The 22,771-nt window shown below is 42.5% G+C and overlaps 1 protein-coding gene across 1 annotated transcript in view; it reads right to left on the bottom strand.

Annotated features, from left to right (window-relative positions):
• Positions 1-4,822: 4,822 nt before the first annotated feature.
• The window catches only part of OXSR1 (oxidative stress responsive 1), a 99,453-nt gene continuing 81,504 nt past the window's right edge, over positions 4,823-22,771 (bottom strand). Inside the window, exons 8-18 of the mRNA XM_010006007.1 lie at positions 20,858-20,991; positions 18,773-18,821; positions 16,464-16,529; positions 16,107-16,229; positions 12,408-12,443; positions 11,157-11,327; positions 8,594-8,667; positions 7,606-7,658; positions 7,129-7,197; positions 6,458-6,522; positions 4,823-5,574 (exon numbers count right to left, since the gene is read on the bottom strand). Of these exons, the coding sequence (XP_010004309.1) occupies positions 5,500-5,574; positions 6,458-6,522; positions 7,129-7,197; positions 7,606-7,658; positions 8,594-8,667; positions 11,157-11,327; positions 12,408-12,443; positions 16,107-16,229; positions 16,464-16,529; positions 18,773-18,821; positions 20,858-20,991 (915 nt within the window). The 3' untranslated portion in view covers positions 4,823-5,499. The remainder of the gene's footprint in view (positions 5,575-6,457; positions 6,523-7,128; positions 7,198-7,605; positions 7,659-8,593; positions 8,668-11,156; positions 11,328-12,407; positions 12,444-16,106; positions 16,230-16,463; positions 16,530-18,772; positions 18,822-20,857; positions 20,992-22,771) is intronic.

Genomic DNA, 22,771 nt, shown 5'->3' with positions numbered 1-22,771 from the left:
TGGCAGCTTCTTCTGGAACAGGACAGTGCTGGGACAGGCTTTGCAGATGGCTGGAATTAATGTTTAAACCTAAAATAAGCTCTGCAGTCAGAGGCGGCCACCACAAATATGTAAAGTCAGGCTAGACGAGGCCTGATATTTTACCCCTCCCAAGTACACCACGTAACACATTAATCACCTCCGTGGCTCTCACAGCCTTATGGTGCCTTCTGCTGCTGGAGCAGAAGGGCCCTGGTTTCAGGCAACCTGGGTGGCACTGACAAGGGAGAAGACTCTTCTCCAAAGCAAGTATTGCATTTGTTGACCTGCTTTTTCCACTCGGGAAAGTGAGGTTCAGAGGGGCCGAGACAGCCCAGCCTGGTGCAGAGCTGGGAAAAGTCCAGGGGAATAAAGGGAGCTGTGCTAATGGCTGGGTAGAGCTAGAGATGAGGAAGCATGGTCAGCTGTCTGCAGTCCCAGGCAAGGGGACCTACAGGAACACTGGAGAGGAACTTTTTACCAGGGCTTGTAGCAAGGGGACAAGGGGGAATGGTTTTAAGGTGGAAAAGGGGAATTTAGGTTAAATATTAGGAAGAAATTCTTCATTATGAGGGTGGTGAGATGCTGGAACAGGTTGCCCAGAGAAGCTGTGGCTGCCCCATCCCTGGCAGTGTTCAACAACAGGTTGGATGGGGCTTGGAGCAACCTGGTCTGGTGGGAGGTGTCCCTGCCCATGCAGGGGGGTTGGAACTAGATGAACCTTAAGGTCCCTTCCAACCCAAACTATTTTGTGATTGTTACTTCCTTCATCCTTCACAGCTTCCCAGTGCAGCCACACACCAGATGACCACCCTTCCCATCAGTTCTGGCCACCCTGGAGGCTGGTGGGGGCTAATATGCAGGGAGGAGTTTGGGAAGGCATACAGGGATGGGGGAAACCTGACACAAGGCAACACCACTTGAAGCAGGTTTGGTAAATCTCATCTCAAACACCTTCATGCCTTAAAATGAACATCTGAGAACATGAATCCAGCTCCCTTCAGCCTATCCCTGATGCAGGAAGGGTAGGGAGACTCAGAGGCATGGGCAGTAGGAGACACCTCAGGTAAGCACCCTCAAAGGGAAACATCCAAAGATGAAGATAACCGGAGTGGACTACTCAGGTCATAGGAGGACTACAAGGCACTGGACTAAAGCAGCATGGAAAGCCTTTGGGAGTGTCCACAAAGGGACTTCCTACAGAGGCAGAGATGGGAGACAAAACTGGAATATAATTCTCTAGGACTTTCTAAGTAGAGTCTGGCCAAATACTGAAAAGACTGCAAAGAAGTTGGCTGAGACACAAGGGATGAGAGTCAGTGACCAAAACGTCCCTTACCATCCCAGGTCTTAAACTTGGAAGTTACATTCACCTGAGATAAAGTTTTCTGAGTCTGCAAGTAAGGAAAAATACCTGAAGAGAACTAAAGAGCCAGAAAAGAGCAAACTAAGTCCAGGAGGCTTAGAAAAGAGAGTGAATGGAAGCACCTTATGAAGTGCCACCATCCAAAAGCACCACACTTTTGAGTGTGGGTTTGTTTTTTAAGCAACATGCATATTTTTAAGCAGACATAGATGGGTGCATCACAGCCAAAAAGACCTGAAGAACATTCCTAGAACTGAACCATCCCTATCCCCTCCCAAAAGACACACCTTGCCCTTGACAATCCATGAAAGCTTTAAAGAAACCTCCATTCCCACACTCTGAGTGGGAAGATCCTTTCTGCTTCTCCTTAAGGAGACACTAAGAGCTTGCTCAAACAAAACCCCACTCTGGGTAAATCATGTTAACAAAGCTGTCACAGTTTGAATGAACAGAGCACCTTGGGAACAGAAGATACACAGCAGGGGAAAGTTTCCAAAAGGACCTCCAGTGAGAAATATTAGGAGGTTTTACTTCCTAGGTAACATTTACTTTCATTTGGAGAACTTCCTTCCTTCAGGGAGGACAAGCAAGACATATTGAAGGAAAACTCTAGGGTTTCTCCACTGCAGTGCTTTGGAGTTGGCTTTCCCAGAGGGAGTCAGGCAGTCTGCTTGCAACCAGGCACTTCCCTTTAGAATGACACAAGATGGCACTAAGAGGTTGTGGCCAAGGTTGCCATTAAAGGATGACCATGCCATGACCTGCCTACTCAGTTTAACTGACATAAAATTGCCACATTCTCCATGATAAATCTACTACCACAACCATGGCAGTGGCTCAATTCCAGGTCATAAGTGTTTTCAATCTTGTGGCAAGGTTTACCAACAGTCTGCCAACCTGCACACCTGGACAAGACCCAAAGCATGAGCAGCAGTCCACGATCAGGCCACAACAGGGGACTCTGGTGCTTAGAGAGAAGAACAGCAGAGCTAGAGCTCACAGCTGTCAGGATGAGAAGAAATGAGGACATGCCTGGGCTCTACCTCTCACCATCAGTGCATTTTCTTGAAGCTCTGGCTCCAAGACAAACCTAAGGGAGAGACCTCAGAGGCATCTCTGGATCAGAGCTGCAATGAAGCTTCAAATTCAGAAAAAAGTGTTCTGGAGGTACTGAGGAGGGAGTGCAGTTCACACTCCAAATGCTTCCCATTATATAAATCATCCCACTTTAATATCAGCCTCTATCACCCTGAGGTGTTCCTGGATAGGTGAGAATCTTCCCCAGCTGGACAAGGCATGCAAAGCTTGGAGCAAACTTTTCAGCTGGAGATAAGTCCTCAGGGTACAACCTCAAGTGCCACCCTGGCTCCGCTTTCTGCTCACTGCTTCTGCAGATCATCCTCACCTCTTCCTCACCTCCATCCCAAACAGAAATGCCCCAGGTGCTGCAGACACCCTCAGACAAAACCCTTCCCTGAGACACACAATCCAACCCAATGACATGTAAACCACACACCAAACACATGGTAATGGACAATTTGTTCTTTATTGATTAAAAATTAGAGACATGCAGTAAAATACAAAGTCCAAAAAAGGAAAAAAGCCTGAATATTTTACATCTTTCATTATAATCTACAATACACCAAAGTTGTGAAGAGGATCCGTTTTCATTAACAGAGTATTGTCCTTAAAAGTAGGAACTAAAAATTACCACCTGCTTCCAGGTTCAGATGAGAAATTTGCACAAAAACCAAATTCTTAATGACACTGGAAAACAATTATGAACAGCATTGGCACTTACTGGAACAACATCTGAAAAGACAGCTGTCTAGCACTGTAATAGCCCAAGTAAATATTTTGGATCCCTACCCAAAACATCTGGAGATCTACAGAGCAAAAAACATCCATTTCTTCCTTACTTGTTTTCTCCCTTAAGGAACTAAGGAGCCTTGGAATAGTGTGAGTTCAAGCTCTCTAAGTCCTGGCTTTTGGGAAGGTGGGGAATAACTTAATAAATAGATGCTGCATTGTTCCATTTGAGCAGTTTGAGTCCTACCTTTCTCAGCACCAGTACACAAACGAACAAGGAGGTCCCCATGGCATGCAGGCAGAGGGGAAATAATACTGCACCAAGACTACCTTGTCTCCATATGCTAAAGGGTTTCCAATACATCCATAGCAACCACAGGGTGACACTTAAACCAAGATGGCAGCTTGCTCTTCCCAAGCCAAAAAGCTTGATGGAGGAAGCCATAGGGAGTGCTTTGTGTCAGACAACAGGAGGAAGTGCCAGAGGTGCCACATGCAAGGGCACACTTGGCCAAACCCAGCCACCACCAACTCCTTGGTAATGGGCACTCACTTTCTGGGCTCTTCAGAGCATCTGCTCAGCACCCCGGGACACTCTTGATCCCAAACCCCTCTCTTTCTCTCCTCTCCCTCCCCTTCACACTCATCAGCCACGGGGCTGCTAACAGCCCATGGGGACATATCCAATATCCACCTAGAGGCTAAAAGCAACACGGGCGGTATAAAAAGAACATGCACAATTCAGGAAGCTTCCACAGCTGCTCATTGAGATCAATATATAAATACAGATTGTTCATCAGAAGACTTGGAAATAAAAAAAGTCCTAATTGAACCCAGTCATTCCACTCTAACACTCTGTTTCTGCATTGTTTGTGGCTGATGGAAACCAAACACGTTTCCATCTGTGTGTTAAATTACAGGCTTACAATTTCTGTGTAAAAAACACTCCAGAGCCAATAGCAGTGACAAAGGCCAACTGTGAAACAGGAGGGGGGAAGAAGGAAAGGAAGAAATCAACACCATTTATTACCCACATATTGCATGACGAGTGTCTCTTACCAAATGCAGAGTATAATTGATTATGATTCATGTAGAAACTCCAATTCAACCCCACAGGACTGAAAGCTAAAGAGGTGTGTGACAGGGTTGCAGTGACATCCTGATGGAAGGCGGAGGCCCCAGGCCAGCAGGGCAGGAGGGACACGGCCCCACGCCCGCCTGCCCAGGCCCCCCACTCTGCTGGCAGCTCTTTATTGCTGTAAAACACCACAGGGATGGTTCCACGGGTACCAGTTTGCAAAGGGCTGGGAAGGACGTCGGGAGGACTCGCACAGCCAGGCAGAACAGACTGGGTTTCAGGGCTGAAGGGCGTCTTTGCCAAACGCAGAGTGAGACAGAGCTCCTCTCCCTCCGACTGTGAATGTTCTGCTGAGCATCTCATAGACCAGTTTCCAGGCAGCAATGCCTCACTGGGCTGCTTCAAGAACAGACTACATCTAAGATGCAGCATGAAAGACCTTTTTGAGGAAGGACTGCTTAACGTAAATTAAAAGGTTCAGCCCTCATGCCATGCCTGGCACTCATGTGGAGAGAACCAAAATGGTAAAAAAAACATAAAATAAAATTAAGGCAGTTTACAAAGGGAAGCTGACTTCTACCACCTCAAAGTCAAGGAACTTCTCAAAAACACAAACACAAAGGGAAGGCAGCTCTCCCTTCCGTGGGTTAAGACTTGGCTTGCTATCTCAGGTGCAAGCATTCACACCAGCAGTTTTAAAAAACACAGCCGAAGAGAAGCAGATTTCTCAGCACTCCAGGTGACCCAAACAACATGTACATGGTGTTTCAGATAGAAGGAGAAGCAGGTAAAGAGCAAAAAAAAAGATCCGTTCAGTATTAAAACTTGTGCAAAAATAGCAAGTGAAAAAAAAATGAAACCACATGTAAGCAAACATTTAGGCAAGATCAGAGCAGTGGAACCCCCTGCTTCGTACTCAGTAGTATTTTTTTTTTCTTTAAAGTAAGGCAATAATAAAATTAACATGCAGGCAATGATGTGTTGGATCTGCATGTTTGAGATGACAGATACAAAAACATGAGAGTTGTTTACAAAAGGTGTAAACGCCATCCATCATTTCAGGAAGGTTTGTGATCCTATGAAGGAAAATGTTAAAGCTTCTAGAAAGGGGGCTGTAGTTCAATTCTTTGGCAGTAGTGGTTGGTTGTTGTTTTCTTTAGGCTAACAGAAGCATTACGAATATGCACATGTGGGTTCTCAGTTGGGAAACATCTCCTGGGACCATTGTTTAGCTGATGCTGAGCTGTGCAAATCCTATCAGTTTGCCATCATCAGGAATATCTGAGCCTTCCACACCAGATGCCTGAAACACAAGGAATAGAATCCACATAGCAACACACTGCTCTCCCCTCAACATGTACCACACTACTCATCACAACCACGGCCTGGAGAGGCAGCAGGCACAGGGCAGCTCTGCACTGTGTTCAGCAGCTGGCACTACCCAAAGTTGAAATTGAGCACTTTTGCTTCTTTTTGCCTTTTTTTTTTTTTTTTTGAAGCTAGGAAGGGCTGGGACTGAAGTTTTGCCAACGTCTGCTCTGACTAGGGCTACATGCATTAACTGGGTCAGAACAAGTGGAAACTCCTTACAGAAAGAGTCCAAAACCAACGACACTTACTGCTTCACTACCAATAAACTGGTTAGACCTTTGCCTTGCCACTATAACTACCTCTGAATTGCATCATCTCTGAAGGATTCATCTGTTGTTCCTTCTCTTCTCCTAGCCTATCCTTACTTTTGCCTCTGCTGGCTTTTTTTCTCCTATTTTCCCCTCAGAAACAATATATCTGGACCCTCCCCATTCTCTTCTTCCAAGAAAGGAGGCTGTGGCATTTCTTAGCCCACTTACCTGCCCTGAAGCATTTCTGCCCTTTCTGGGCAAATGTACATTCCAAGCCCAGAAAATACCCTCTTGTAACATTCTGATATTCTTATCAGGCAGGTTAAGGGCATGTCTGTGTTAGCACATCATCTCACACAGTTCTTTAACCCAGGTGCTGCTCAGGGGACACAAGCAAGGAACCTGCCTTGCCTACTGTTAGGAAACCAGCAGGAAGCTTCTGGAAAGAAGGGAGGATTTGGAGTGCATACATTAGATGCCTACAGGAGACATCAGAGGCATCTATATGCAATGCCTTCTCTTTGCAAGTGACAACTCGTTCAATTAGGGAACAGGAATAAATACCAGTTTGAAAGTGACGGATCTGTTTGCTTGGGGCTCTTCCACAATTTTCTGCAAATTAGCTGCAACTGAAATCACATACACACACAAAGAAAATGGGCAAATATTAGGACAGGCTAGAGAAAAACATCCCAAACTCATTAGGCCTCTTTCTATCACTCAGCAACTTAGAACTTTTTTAAATGATAAAAAAGTGTAGGTCTCAGACTAAATCTACTTGAATCTAGAGCTTTAAACTGTGAAAATGCATAGTAATGTGTTCAGAGGTAGTTATTTTTTCCTGGAAGTGCTGGGATTAGTAGCAATGAGCTTCAAACAACAAAGCCTGGCTGATTCCAGTCCCAGACCTCTCTTGCACAGGACCTGTGAGCAGTGCAGGCTTGGGCAGCAATTTGTGTCAGATGAGAATGTTTTAGCTAATGCACTGATTAGCCTTCATTTTGCATTACAAGGAGCATTTCCTTCACAATGTTTCCAACTAAATCATGTTATTGTGGACTGGGGCTTGCCTAAATGTACTGGCACAGAACTGCCACCAGAAATAACAGCAGTTTTGTAGAGCAGTTAGGGTAGAGAACCAAGGCCACAGAAAACTCACTCAGCACCCACTGATCAGGACATCTTTAACATATAAAATTACTGAAATGGTTAGAGTAGAAAAAACATGTAATTACCTATTACCAGATCTCTGCCATCAACAAGACCTGCTGAAATGAGTTCTTGAGACACACCATCAGCAGTATCTGTTGGGGAAAAACCCAAAAGCCAGTCACCACATAAATTGTCCAGCTGATGAAGGCATCATACAGAAATCTAAAGGAGCTTGTACAAACCAAGCAGCACAAGTGTTGTTTACACAAGACAGATATTGGGGTGTACACCAGGTGCAGTCAGACAGCCCTGAGCTGGAATTCAAAGAGCTGCACTTTGGTCATATCCATGACAGTTTTTCAAGAAGGGTTTTCTCAACAGCAGTGCCCCAAGCATTAGCAATCAGCCCAACCTAAGGCAAGCCCCAGAGATCCCTTTAGGAAGACACTTTGGACAGACATTCCCACAGGGTTACCATATACACAAGTGCACAGCACCAAACACAAAAGTTTCCCATCACCAAAGCCACCTTCACACAGTGGAATTTCCCCCCAGCTCACCTCTCCCTGGGGTAAATTCAAAGCGAATATCATTGAGCTCTTTTTTCGAATTCCTGTGGAAAGAAGAGAATTTTACTTAGGAGAGACCATTTCATTGCACTGATGGGTGCAAAAGAAAGTGCTGTCACTGAATAATCAATGAATTGAATTCATTGCACCCTTTCCCCTCAGAGGGCAGAAACTAATCACTTGGGGGGGTGTGTGCCTGGAAGCAGGGCTCACTGCACAGTCTGCTTCTCAACCTGACAGAGCCTGAGAGGGCTGAAGCCCAGGAGAAATTAATGCCACCTCTGGTTTAAGGCCATGTTGCTCCACTGTCCCAGCAACTTCTATCTGCCAGAAGATACATCCTTGGAACATATCTTTCAGAGGAAGGAAGCACTGACTGACTGCAGATGCACATACATTATGCAGCTGTCCAGAAATTAGTGGGAGACAATGCTCAGAAGTCCCAGTCCCATGCCTATCAGCAACCAAGATGCCTACAGAAATGAGAGGCAGGTTCCTCAAATGAGAAATGTCATTAATGACAGTAGCATGAGCTTATACTCCCTCTTCTGCCTATTTCTAGGGACATAGACCAGAATTCATGCCTTGAACTGGGTAAAAGCTCTTCATTCTCAGAACTGGTTGAAGTCTCAAGTCATGAATTGATGGTCCAGCACAAAGCCAGAACCTTGGATCCCTGACCCCTTTCAGAGAATCCAGCTAATTCCTCCTTCCCACACTGTTAGAATTTAGGAATATTTAGACAAATAACAAAACCTCTTTCAATCTACAGCTCTTGCTGAACTGAAGAAGTGGATGAGATTAACTGCTTTCCTGGGTCCCAGTTTCGGAAGAATGGATGAAATCCAAGCTGCCAAATACTATATAACCACCAACTTTTTAATGAAAAGGCAGTTGGCAAGATGCACCACAGAAATCTGCCAGTGTCCTTCTCAAGAAAGGCTCACTTTGATAGAACAGGTCAGTTTGGTGTGCTTACCTTAACCTTAGTACAAGGCTGATAGGGACTTTTGTATCTTCCTGTACCGGAGCCGCAGCAGGGGCAGGTGGGGCCTGCAATAGGATTAGATCATTTTAAAACAGATTATCACTTCCTTTATATCTGGTTTTAAAACCAGAGATAACCTCAATCAACTATAAATGCAAATAAAAGTTTAACTCAGCATTGGAATCACGATACTACAGTGAAAAAGATGACAGAGTAATGAAACTGGAGAACTTCAGGCTTAAATAGTAACCTGGGAAGTTCTCTTTAAAAGTGTTTCAAAAAGAATAAAATCTACACAACTTTGGGAAATGCCAAAATGGCTGGAGACTTCAAAAGAAGTGCTAAATGTAAAGAGACTGCTTGCTTTGCATCAAAACTTTAGGAGTTTGGGCATTCAGCTTCAAGACCTTCTGTTTTTTAATCCCTGCCCTACACATCTGTTTTTAAAACCTGACACAATTATGAAAAGTATTTAGGTAATAATGTAATTGGCAGATTGGCATATACTCCTAGTTGGTGTATTTTTATTCAGATGTTTTAAGGGCATCTAGCAGTAATTTTATAGCTGCCTGTTTTTACTTCTAAATCACTTCTAATTGCTGGAATGTGTAAGCAAAGCATTTTGTGTTGGGCAGCAGATTTCCAGTAGGAAAGATCCAGGTGGTTTCCAATCAACCCCTAGCAAAAAAAAAAAAAAAAATTAAAAAATGCAGGGTTGGTTACTCTTCTATTGCACAAGTCATCTGTTCTGCACACACTAAGGCAGGGATTTTAAATCTGCAGCAAGAAGACAAACACATTGCTAGGCTGGTAATTCAAGCCTAGAAGTCTTGACCAAGTTTTTTTTCACCTAGATCACGTGCTTTTACATGAGAGAAAAAAATAACCTTTTGCTTAATAATTTAGTAAAATACCAATTTTACTCCATTTGTTGTTTCTTCTGTGCCAGCAATAAAGCACAGGGCTTCTGATCACAACCTTCGTTTTGTTGAAGGTGAAAGCTTTACCAGGTCAGTGAAAACAAACAAGGGTTCATAGACAAACCAAGAGGTCTGCAAAACAGTAACCAACAAGCTACAAGAACCAGAAGGGAGCTATAAAGAATAACACACAGATACAAAGAGCTCTAGAGAAGAACATATTGACAAAGAAGACCTGTAAAAAAAGAATACACTGACACAATGGTATGAAGTTCACCTTAGGACAAGCTACCAACAAATAAGCTATTGAGCACTAGTGGCAGGAAACAAGACGCTCTGCTAGTGCAAATCAAACCACTTTCACTGGGACCAACACTGCTACTTCACTTTACCGACCTGAGTCCTGACCCTTCACTGCTCCTGGTGTTTCAACTGCTGCATAAAATTCAGGGATTAAACATTGGCCCTCTTTCAAGAGATTTGAACGGGCTTGATTTAAGTATCAAAGCTACTTTTAATGCAGCCAAGAGTATATCAGACTCCAGCTTCACTATTTTTATTTCATGACTAGTGTGCTCTCTTTAACAGTTTTGTGAACAGGACCACGAGCTGACTGCAATGAGGCAATAAGTATCTTTCTGCATTCTTTGAAACAAAAATAATGAAATATTTCCAGGAAGGAGTAAGCCTAAGACTTATTTTTCTGACCAACACTGCCAAGTGTCTTCCCCTCAAGTCTGCCAAAGGGTGATGGCAGCTCAGTCCTCTCCAACAGCGAACGCCTCTCCCCACCAACAAATATGAACGTTGGTGTCTTTTATAAAGAGGTGCCATCACTCAGGAGCCTGGCAAAGTGCAGTGCTTCACTCCAGCAAACCACAAGACATGTTCCAAGTGGCTCTGTAATTATTTGAGTTGGCCACTTTTCTCTTTTTAACACAAGTCAGAGCTCTTTCCTGACTTTGCTATGCCTATCTGACCTATATCCTACACTTTGGGGTGACATTGCTAAGAATTAAACTTGTCAAGCTCTCACATTCCCTGTCCTTCCTCTCAAAGGTTCATTCTCCCCTCTCTGCCTGAAGTGGAATTGTTTGGAAGCACAAGGTTCAGTTTCCCAAAGATGGAGTTTCTCCACAATGTGTGACTCGTACAAGGACAGTTTTAACCTAGGCTTCCTGTATCTCTTCTGATGTCTGGAGAACTTGCATGTTCTAGTTTCTCCCTCTCACTTTTCTCTCCACTCTTATCCCATGTATTATCCCATGTATGTCAGCAATGGTGAGACACACAGAGCCTGTTTCTGCCACACCTGAAATACCAGGAGCAAACAACTGCCACTTACATGAGACTCTTTTTCGTACCTTTAAACCTTGCCTCAAGCCAGGGTTCACCCCTTGCACAGCATAAGAAGCCACTGCTCACACACAGAATAATAAAGAAAAACTGCTGAGTCCACACTGACTGTGGAAGTTTTGGTGACTTTTGGAAGTCACCAGGCCAGCTGTCACTTCTGCACCAGCAGCAGCACTAAGGCAACTCCAGACAAGCAGCTCTCCAGGCTTTAGATTGTTCTAGCACACCTGGAACAGCATGGAAAGTGCAAAGCTGGTACAAAGTGATTCTGATCTTACCTGTGCAGCTGCTGCTGGGGCTGCTGCTGGGGCTGCTGGAGGAGCCTGACTAGGTGGAGGTACAGCAGTTGGAGGTTGTGCAGGTACTTGTCCTGCAGCCTGAGGTAGTTGAGTAGGTGCCTCTGCTGGAGCATTGAGTGAAGGACCTGGAGGCTCAGCTGGTGGGAACAGCTGCAAGCAAAAAGGCATTTTCATGAGTAAAGGGACTCAAGAGTTCTGACTCAAGCACCAACTTTCCAAAGGAAAAACTTTCCAAAGGACTGACATACGCAACTTGTTTGAGGGTGCGGTGAAAAGAGTTGCAATGAAAGTTTAATCTTTTTACCTCTTGTGTTATTGAGAAGAGAAACTGATTTTGGCAGGGTAGCCATAGAACTGTAAGCCTGATGGCACTTCTTCAGTGTGCCCTCCTACTTACTCTGCGAAGGTGGAGGAACTGTAAGTCACCCAGGCAGCAGTCCCCCTAAACTCACTGTGTATCTCAAGGGATGTATCATGACAGGGAAATTAATCCCAAAGGGATTCTGGTTTTCAGCTGTTTCTTTGAATAGATTTTATGTCAAATTATAGTGCCAGAACTGCAGACTTTCTTTAGATGTCCCTTTATAATCAATCCTTGGAAACAGACAAAGGAAGAACAGGACAGTGTAACTGAAGACTAATTTCTAGGAGACAGCTCTTGTTTATCTTTCCAGACAGGAAGGGAAAAGACAGACATAGCACAGTCTCTAGAAGATAAGCATTCTCTATCACAACAAGATAAGATACACTAATATTCCCAACTTAAGAAAAACCCGGAACTGAAGGCAGATTATAAAATGCAATAGAAGGTTGTTTGCTATCAAATACTACTACAGATTTACTTCACAGTTCTGAGCATGGGTTTCAAACCAGTGAATTAGACTGTGCAAACTAGACATTTTCAAAGTTGTGTTTTGCTGGGGGTTTTTTAAAGAGAAAATCAGAACAGTTATTTTGCTTAGGTTGCTCTTATGATCAATTATCTTACAACAAACAGACTTTTGCTACAGCAAGTTGAAAAGATATACACCAAACTTACCTCAGACAGACCTCCTAGAGTTACACAGCTAATGATTCCTCTTATAGAGTGTTTTCAAGCACAGCTCAGCTAGATAACAGCTTCTACTTCACATGAGATTGTTTTCAAAGGCTAATACAAACACATTACTTGCAAAACCAGCAGTAACTAGGAGTCATCTTTTTGGGAAGCCACTCACAATTATAACTTACCTCGGAATTCTGTACAGGTTCTTTCACTCTAGGAGACTGAAAAGAGAGAAAAAGCTGTCATTGCCTAGACAAAAATTAAACTTATTGATGAGGTGAACTTGTCAGAACCATACTGAACATATAAAATCTACTTAATACATATACAGAAGGTGAAATCACTTAAGACACATAATAAAAGGGAAATCCCACAGTTTGTTGGCAACCTAATCATGTACCACCCAGAAACAGTCATGTTTCAGAACTTAGAGTTGATACTTACACACTGGCACACAGTACCCTAAACTGCTATTATCATTAACCATTAGCAGAATCAAGTACTCTTGAAGATCCCTCAGTCTGGATGAAATTCCTTGTGCACCAGTATGGCAAATTCCATTTTGAGCTACTCAAATCTTGCAGAAAGAGCTTTGACTTCTAACAGGTTCAACTACCTGTGGAGCAGAGAGGTGGGATGGCTTGCTCCATGCTGGGATTAATAAAATAGATGTTCCTTTCACACCAAACAGTCTAAAAGACAGGTTGTGATTAAGACAGTACTGGTTTGACAGAAGAAGCCCTCTGGACAGGAAGAGAAGAACAACTCATTCACAGTGACTAAGTACAGACAGGGTCAGGAAAAAAGTCACACAGCTGGAAAGGTAAAGGGTGAATGAAATCCATGTCAGTATGTTGATCCTTCACTTGATAGTTACCAGGCAAGATGAAAAAGGTGGAGTTGCTCCCAGAGATAAACAGCCATGTTCCACATCCGCAGGTCATAGTTGTAACACTGATCTTTCAGGCACAAAGCTCATATCCAAGAGGAATAACTCAAAAGGAGCTTATCTGAAAGATCCCAGTGTGCTAGACACTGTACAGACAAGCACAGAAACACTGGCCCTGCCCCATAGCTACCAACTAACCCAGATAAATGGTAAACAGAAGTAAACTAAGGAAAAACATTGTTGTCCTATGAAGAACCTGTTGTCTACCAGGACACAGCCTTCTGGTGAATCAGCCAACTCTCCCAGCTTCATGTCATCAGCAAACTTACTGAGAAGATACTCTGACCTGTCATCAAGATCATTGATAAAGATGTTGAACTCTATCTTCAAGCTCTTTTCCAACCTAAGTGATTCTGTGATCAAGGAATAAATAGGATGACTTAGAGAATGTGTAGAAATGAGTAAGTTCTAATTTACATTTTCTTGTGCTATCAGAGGTGATGTGAGTAACCAGTGCAATGAGACTGCTGCAGGGATTTATTGAGTAACAGAAGGTGAATGAGTTAAGAGCCCACATGGCACAACTGCTCTCATTTGAATTTAGGGTTTTAAATACCAAGAACAAAGTTGTTCAGTAAGTCTTTACTCCAAAAGGTAACATTGGAGCCAGTAAGTTAGTTATTTTTATACTGAAGGTTGAACTTAGTGATTGTAGAGGTCCTTTCCAACCTTCATGATTCTCTGATTCAAATATCTGGCCAGATATTTCTGGTTGTTTGTAATAAGTATTTTGTCTGCTTTCAGCCGCAGTCCTAGCAAGAGACTTGTAAAATAAATGTCTATACACATTAAATTCACTTCACGTTTTCTGAAAAGTGGAGACAAGCAAAAAAAATGCATGTCACATTCATGCAGAAGCTTTTAGGCAGGATAACACTGAAGTGTTTTAGCAAATAAAGTTAAAAGAATGGCTTGCAGATTGACTTAAAGTCTGACACCAGTTAAACACAGGTAAAGATGACATCAAAGAATGGTTTGGGTTAGAAAAGACTTTTAAAGATCCATCTTGTCCAACACCTTTGCCACGGGCAGGAATAAAAGGTGACAGGCATCTAGTTAATATAAGTTATTCTATCTTACAACTTGGTTAAAATTGCTGAAGGATTACAGGCAGGTGGAATTTACACCCTGTGTTTGAAATAAGGCCAAACCACAGGATTAATACTAGTCCTCAAGAACAACACTGTATTTGTGGCAAACATTAGCTGTTTAAATACAAGTCATAAGATTGGTTGGAAAGGGATCATCCTGCAAGAGCTACATGGGCTGAAGACAATTATTTTTTTAAAGCTGTGCAGAGGAAAGACATTCAAGTATCTAGGCAAGCATGTGGTGAGCTCTAAGATGCCATGGTGCCCTTCCTGACCTCCAGGAAGGTACAGGTCTCACAATGTTCTGTGTTACATCTACACAAGATGCCCCCAAAATGGCAATACACACCTATATTTAGGTAACTGAATTGAGATCTACTACCCCAATATCCATCCTAAAGGTTTCTTGACCAAGAGACCTAGAAGTAAAGGCCAAGCATGACCCAAAGCAGAGCAGTCAGAGCAGACAGCAGTGCAAGGAAATATGCCAAAGCTCCAAGAGAAAAAAAAAAAAACTGGCTTGAAAAGGAGCTTGTAAACACATGTGCCAAGCTGCATTTTTCTGCATAAGAGGAATGAAATAAGCAACTTCTGTCCACAATATAGTAGCCAGTGTTAAGTCATAGTACCCTGAGCTTGGAGACAAGAGAGGAGTTCTAAGTAACCTCTGAAATAGAATTAGGGCCTTTTACCATATTGGTTCCTAAAACTTCATTATATTTTAAGCTAAAAATTATAGTTAGGCTCATAAAGTATCAAGAATTTAAGTAGTAGCCACTTGGTACCAAGAGATCCTCCTTGACTATGTAATACAAAGCCAGATAAAATGAGCACTTAAAAAAATCACAATAGTTGTTGCCACAAAGTATGGAATTACTATATCAATAGTGGCCTTAAAAAAACCTCAAGCATTTCAAGGGATGCTAAAAGGATTTAAAATCTTGCATTTACTAGTTAAGTGTCTATACAAAATGTCAGTAGAAGGAAGACCAGTGAAAGGAAAAAGAAAAGTTAAATTCTTCAGTACTGCTTTTTTTTTCCCTTTTGTACTGAAAAGCTTCCTCTAATAATCCTCCATTGTCTCACTCATTCAACTCCAGAATGATTAAAACACAGTCCTCTCAAGCTACCTGCTATAGTGAACAGGCAAGCCATGACAGTCAAAATCCACACTGCTGACTTCTGGGAAGAAGACAATCTGGAAATTTATTGCCATGTTAATTGATCATTATGCATTACTCCTGTGTTTCTGGGCTTGGAGCTTTTTGAGCATGTGTTGGGAGAGGGGGAGGTGTTTTATGGTGAATTTTCAAGAGCTAGACCAATCACTGTGACTTCAGAGATGCCTTAATATTTTCTACCAGGACAAATCCACTTCACTGTAACTGAGGGGCCAGAACCAGGCCCTGTGTGTTTCAGGTATCAGCCATAAGCACAGGCCCTGTTGATTTCAGCTCCATCCTGGAGAGGGCAGTAGGACAAAGCCTCTCCTGACACTTCTAGAAGAAAGCATCTCAGAGTTAGCACCCTTAAAAACAACAAGAATATCCTAGCTCAAGTGAACTGCTACGTTGAGCTTGCAGCAGATTGTCTGAATTCATGTTCCCAATTATGTTCAGCATTCCTGAAGGAGACCAGCTGTGCCCCAGACCATGGCAGAAAAGAGATCAATACAATCTCTTTAACCCCCAGTCTTTTTCTGGGTCAGCTACAAACCTGAGGGGAGGGATTATAACTTATTGTGTATCACACTTAGAACAAGGCCACATGCTTCCCAGGGATGTTTAGAGATACCACAGTTAGAAAACAAGAGACAGTAATGCTACTGGAATTAGAGGACCCACCCTGAGCTGTGAAATTGCTGCTCTGCCTTCCTCACTTTCTTCATCTAGTTCATCATCACTCCATTCCCAGCCACCATCTTCAGTCTTATGAAGACGTCCACTGGAACCTGGGACTCTTCGGACCTGCTCAGCACAAAGACAGAACTGATATGTCAAGCACTTGATCTTTTTTAGGAGAGACAGTACAAGAACATCCTCAGGTTGAAACACCCGCCAAGATGCTTGAGTGTTTTATGGAAATGCTTAGCTCTGTAACTAGAAAATGCTGTCCTAAAATAATCAGCATTTAAAATGTGAACACAAGCATAAAACACTAGTACACCTGTAAGAGCAAGAGCCCAGGAGATTTTTCAGTACCTTTTTGGATCTTTCAGTGATTGTTGGTGCTCTCTGCAACATCTTCTCTTGTAAAAACTCTTTATTCTGCAAAAGAAAAATACCAAACATTTGCATTGCTGGAAATGCCCTTTGATTGCTCCAGTGTCTCTAATAAAAGGAACTGTTTGGCTACTTCTAGCAGAAGGTGTTTTATGTGTTTCATCCCCATTCCCCCTAAGATATTAACTACAGCACATATTTCATCCTAAATAACTTCTCAGCTGGCAGTGGCACTTTTCCCTATGCAAAGTGATATGGAATTAACAATTGATCAGTTGTATACTGTTCTGTCCAATTCACTAGGAAACATACTTATTATATCACAGCATCTGATACCCTGCTGAGACATCTGGCATTCTTCCATTCCCAGATACTACACCACCTGCATCCATCCACTCTGTTTTATCTTGCCCCTAAAAATTGATGTCTGTTCAACTGCCAAAGGCAAATCTCAGATGTCAGGCAGGCTGGGATGCAGGAACTTCAATATGCTGGAGTAATGAGACCCAGGAATTAGGGCAACAGGAGTTAAGAGTGGCTGAAAAAATATAAAGCGCATGGCACTTGGAGAGGAAGTAAATGTGTGATCACAACACTTTAATACTGGGAACCTGCTGTTATGCTTTACTGCATTAAATTTCCTCTTCAAGAAGCTACTCTTGACTAGCTAACATGTGGGCTCCTGAGCATACAGTTTTCCAGCCACTGGGAAAATTGCCAAACTGCTGGCTGCAGGAAGGGCAGGCCAGGCAAGCACCCTGGCTTTAGCACTGGGACCTGGCTGGATATTTCACAGCACAGGACTGAGGCTGGGTAGCCCTGCAGCCTCTGCCCATGAAGTGCTTCCAGAACTCCCCTGTGATGGTTTGTTGCACATAGGATGGGGAGCCTCAAGACACACACTGTCACTTCCTGATAAGTGGGTCTCATCAAAACATGTTTTTACATAATAGACTGTATTTAAATATATGGTTCAACATGGATGTATAGCAGTTGGATTCCTCTGTCCTCAAGTCACAGCTGTCAGCTTGGCACTGGCTGATGTATGAAAGTAATTCAACACTAAGCATTAGCTGGCACACAATTTCACTTTGGGTGCCACTTTAAGTGTTGCCTCATTTACAATAATGTTAATTTTCTATCACCACATATGCTAATATGTTACTCTGTAGCAGCTTAATGAAAGAATGAAGGAGATTTAATTCACAATGAAGTATAACATGAACCAGAACTCACATAACCAAACTGAGAAAGGTCAGCAATGTGTAAACTATCTTGTCACTTTGGACACCAAGGGTGCATCCAGCATTTAGATACAGAGTATTCAGTTGTCTAAAATCCCATTATGGACAATGAAAATCTAGTTAATACCATCAAGAGCCCAGGCATCAATTAAACATGCCCAAAAGCAAAGTCCTACATTTCATAAACTGGATCACTCTCTAGAATTCCTTGGTTGCATTTGTTAAGATTTCTGTCAACATTAATAGGACATCCAACTCCTATACAGATATCTAGACAAGGCCACTTCCATTTAAGCATCTTAATCCAGGAGGTGAAGACTACTTTAATTGGTGCTGTTGCTCTGCTATCCCAACTATCAGGTAGCTTTTTGATAATGTTTTGCTATAAAACCCATGTATTTTTATCACAAACATGCCACAGAAAACTATAAGCAAACAGAACACATTCCCATGGAAATAAAAGTTCTCCTCTGTATTATTTCTGTCTCCCTCAATAAGACCTTGCACACTGCATATACACTAATCTCCAGGCAGTAATTACATAAATGCTCACTGGCAGTTCACTTCCAGACTAGAAATGGGAGTTTCCTACTATTTTATATGACAGAATCCTCATTTTCCATAAGGCAACACAGGGTGAAATAGTTTTAGGTAGCCCTCTGCACAGTGGGCCTCATTCACTGCTTTGCATACAGACTGATTATAGAGTTTACTAAAATATAACTTACATTTACTGCCACAGAGACCTTTATGGTTGGACCAACAGCCAGAATGGCACCATTAAAAGAAAAAAAAAAAACCCCAAAAGCCACAGAAAGACATTTAAATGCTCAAGAATTTATAGATAATTTATCTTAAGAGCAGCATACACAAGGAGGTACAGAAGAGGGATTTTATTCTGGTTGTTCACAATGACCCATTCAACTCACTCAGCTATGCTGGCCCTAAGTGAAACAGCCCACACATGCCAATAAAGCTGTCACCACACCTATTGTACCTCTGAAAAGTCCTCTCCACAGACAATTTTAGGAAGTGTTTTCTTACCTTTGCTTTCGTGAAAAATTTGTGCCTTAAGAGTTCTGCTGCTGTTGGTCTGTCAATAAAAACAGATGTAGAAAAGAATTATAAATGCTCCCTTTCAACACAACAGTCCTCCAGGTTGCTGCAGCTTGTTGTAACATGGCATCTCATAAGGACATCGGCTTCTTCTGCACAATTCCCCTAGAAATCAGTTAATGCTCCAAGTAAATTTTACACCAGCAGTTTTTAAAACACTCTGTATTCTGATCAAAGCCTATTCTGTTCAAAAGCAGTGAATAACTTGGAGGCAGAGGGGAGAAGTTGCTGAACTTGAGGAACACGGAAACAAATTGAAATGAAGGATCACCACCTACAGCAGAGTGCAGACCTTGTCATGTGCAAGTAACAATTATTTCAGAGATACTTGATTATGTGTAAGTAGTTCTATTAAACACAGGCAGGGTGATCAACCTTTGTCTAACAGAGTAAGAACAAGTAAAAATTATTTTCCCCTTTAAGTTAGATTTGAGGATAAGGACTGGAAAGTAAAAGACATCCCTTGGTCATTTTAGAAGAAGCTTTCTAAAGCCTCAGGTCTACATGAGAAAGTACCAGCTTACAGCTTTTCCCACACTGCCAAACTTGCTTAAACAGTAACAGAATTTAATTAGTGACTTGCCAAGGCCATTCATCCCAGGGTTTATTTCGCCTCAGATTATTCTAGCAAAATGTCATCCCCCTTATAGCAAGGGAGCCCTAAAATAATTCATAAGCAATTGCACTAAATCCTTCTCTTTGAGAACCCATACAATATGCATAAGCATATCTGATTCTTCTAGTTGCCAACCTCCTGCACCCACAGCCAGGATGATGATAGTGAGAGAAGGGATATGCTGTGCTTCAAAGTGATTATGTTTAATTCTGATCAGCTCACATTCTGACCTGCAGGGATAGGATATGCTTTGGAAAGCAGAAAAAACATCATGCTGGGAAAAAACCCTGGTATCAGCATTTATCAAGCACTTCACTGGATTCATTAAGCATTTCAAGTGTAAAGCTTGTTAGAAGAGAGATCCCATCTCTCAATGTGTGAGAAGCCTTTGTTCCTGGATCCATCACAAGAGGGAACTGAAAAATGTCTTCATTATCATTATTTTATGAAGGGACTTTTTCCCTTTCCAGAATTAGTTTGTTCTACTAAGGAAAAAAAACAAACAAAACCCTAAAAGGTATAAAAACTGATCTGAGGGAATGCTTGTCTCTTTACCTTCACATTTTAAGCAATGCTATTTTTAATGCAGGATGAACACTCCTTTAAACAGCTCCACATAGTGGCAAAGGTTACAAATGTCCTCCATAGAGACATGTCTGAACTTTCCTATGTGACAGGTTTTGAGCAGTGCCACAGACAGCTGGACCCTCCTGCAGCTTTGAGGGCTGCCATAACATAAGGATAAAACGCTATCCTGGGAAAACCACAACATATGCACCACCCCCTTGGTAGTATTTCTAACATCACTGAGTAGTCAAGTTAATGTTACAAGGAAGACTGAAAGTGTCATCAGGTCACTTACACAATCTGCATTGATGAAAACATGTTGGTAAAATTTACCAGTGTTTTTCCTGGTATTCCCCATCCCCCTACAAAACCAAATGTTACTTATAATCAAGCAAGTCAAAACTACATTGAAAGCCTTCTCTGCACTGGCAAATTTTAAGAAGTTTATTTATGAAGCTTTGCAAGTAAACACATATTGCCCAACATGTAATTTCCAATTTATAAACAGAGCAGTTCTGACTGGGAACAAAACATGAACTGCAGTCACCTGCTGGAGGTGGCAAGGGGAAGAATGCCACTACACACACAGTGGACTGGGATGCACTCTCATTAACTCCAATGGAAGATGTGTGCTCTGGCCAGGCACAATGCCAGACATTTATCCTTAAAAATAAGGACAGCCAAGAGAATGTGCTGCCACACAGGGAGACTGCTGTGTTCCTTGTGACTGAAAGGCTGGAGAAATCGAGTGTACCAGCTTTAAAAATACAGAGTACAATTAGTTTTGTGGTTTTGTTTTAAGGGCCTTAAAATATTTTTTTGGTTCTTACCTTTTTTCTGGATCTTTCTGTAGACACGATGAAATCATCTTCCTAAATGACTTCCCATACTTCTTCAGCATCTCCTTATCTTGCACACCAGTTTCCAAAGATGGAGGATCATTTTGTAGCGTCAGCATTAAGACCTGAAAGGATTACATCTATTGGCAATGAGATTTTTCTTGGCCTTGGTTAGAGCCAGATCTTGAGAACACTGTTTTAGACAATCCTTTTCATCAAGCACCTGAGTCAACAAGGACTTCATTATGATGGCTCTCTGAGGGCAGCCTGAGCTCAGAGTGAAGTTTCTTACAATTTAGACTGTCTCCTCCCATCCACCAGACATCAAAAATTCACCTACCTTTTCTTCTGGCAATTACAGGGTCTCTCTCTTCCCTCTGCTTCCCACACTGACTAACTTTGTAGAAGCAATTCTTTTCAAAATCCTCATGCCTCTGCAAATTCAGACTGTCAGCTCAGAGGTTTAAAACTCATACAACAGGATCTAGCAACAGTTACCTCTACCTCCTCTCCTTGGGAAGCCAGGCTAATTTATACCCAACAATTTACACTACTGTTTTCCATCCCATCTCCTGGCCCACAGTGCAGTCTGCAGGCCAAACACAAGGCTGGGATGTGCTCTCAGAGCCTTTTGGTAGGATTAAAAGCATAGGCACAGCAGAACTTATACCAGCCTTCCTCATCTGAGATGACCACGTGCAAGGCATTTGATTCAAAGGCTCTGTTTAGATCTCCCTGCAGGTATTTCTCAGCTAGAAGTCAAATTAATGAAAAAGCAGAAGGGCAACATCAAAAAAATACAGTAGGTGAAGACATTTCTCACATAAGGACCCATCAAACCAAACTGATTATTCTGTTCACATCGCTTAGATATTCTGAAGGAAGAAAATTACTCATTTCCATTTTCACTTGTCACCTACATACACATGAATATCTATTTTTAGAAAAGGAAGCAGCACATAGTACATTTAAATAGCTTTCAACAGCTATATTGCTTAGTGCAGCAAGAGCCCATCACTCTAGCTGAAATTATACAGTCCATGACAGAATTCCCTGACTTTATTCCTTCTCCTTGGGGGGTCACTTAATGCATGGGTCATTTTGTTGCATAACAAAATTAATCTGCAGTGAAATGCAATTACATTTAAAAATAAAATACAGAAATCCTCCTGCAGGGAAGCTGATAGAACAGATCATCCTGTGTACAGTTATGCAGTACATGCAGAACAACCAGGTCATCAGGAGCTCATGAATCATAGAATCATTAAAGTTGGAAGGGACCTTAAAGATCATCTAGTTCCAACCCCCCTACCATGAGCAGGGAACCCTACCACTAGATCTGGTTGCACAAAACCTCATCTGACCTGGCTTCAAAAACCTCCAGGGATGGGGCATCAACAACCTCCCTTGGCAATCCATTCCAGTTCCTCACCATCCTTATAGTGAAAGGCAGGTCCTGTTTGACTAACCTCATCTCCTTCTATGGCAGGGTGACCTGCTTGCTGGATGAGGGAAGAGCTGTGGATGTTGTCTACCTTGACTTTAGCAAGGCCTCTGACAAGGTTTCCCACAGCATTCTCTTAGAGAAGCTGGCTGCTCATGGCTTGGATTTGCACACAATTTGCTGGATAAAATATTGGTTGGATGGCTAGATCCAAAGAGTTGTCTTCAATGGAGTTAAATTCAGTTTGGGGCTGCTCACGAGTGGGTGTTCCCCAGGGCTCAGTGCTGGGGCTGCTCCTGTTTAACATCTTTATTGACAATTTGGATGAGGGGATAGAGTGCACACTCAGCAAGTGTGCAGATGATGCTAAGCTGGGTGGGAGTGTCGATCTGCTTGAGGGCAGGGAGGCTCTGCAGAGGGACCTGGGCAGGCCTAATCAATGGGTCAAGGCAAATGGCAGG

Source organism: Chaetura pelagica, unplaced genomic scaffold (genome assembly GCF_000747805.2).
Source record: "Chaetura pelagica isolate M959 unplaced genomic scaffold, ChaPel_1.0 scaffold199, whole genome shotgun sequence".
Taxonomy (NCBI): Eukaryota; Metazoa; Chordata; class Aves; order Apodiformes; family Apodidae; genus Chaetura; species Chaetura pelagica.
The sequence above is the reverse complement of the archived record's forward strand: the minus strand, read 5'-3'. Positions and strand labels throughout refer to the sequence as shown.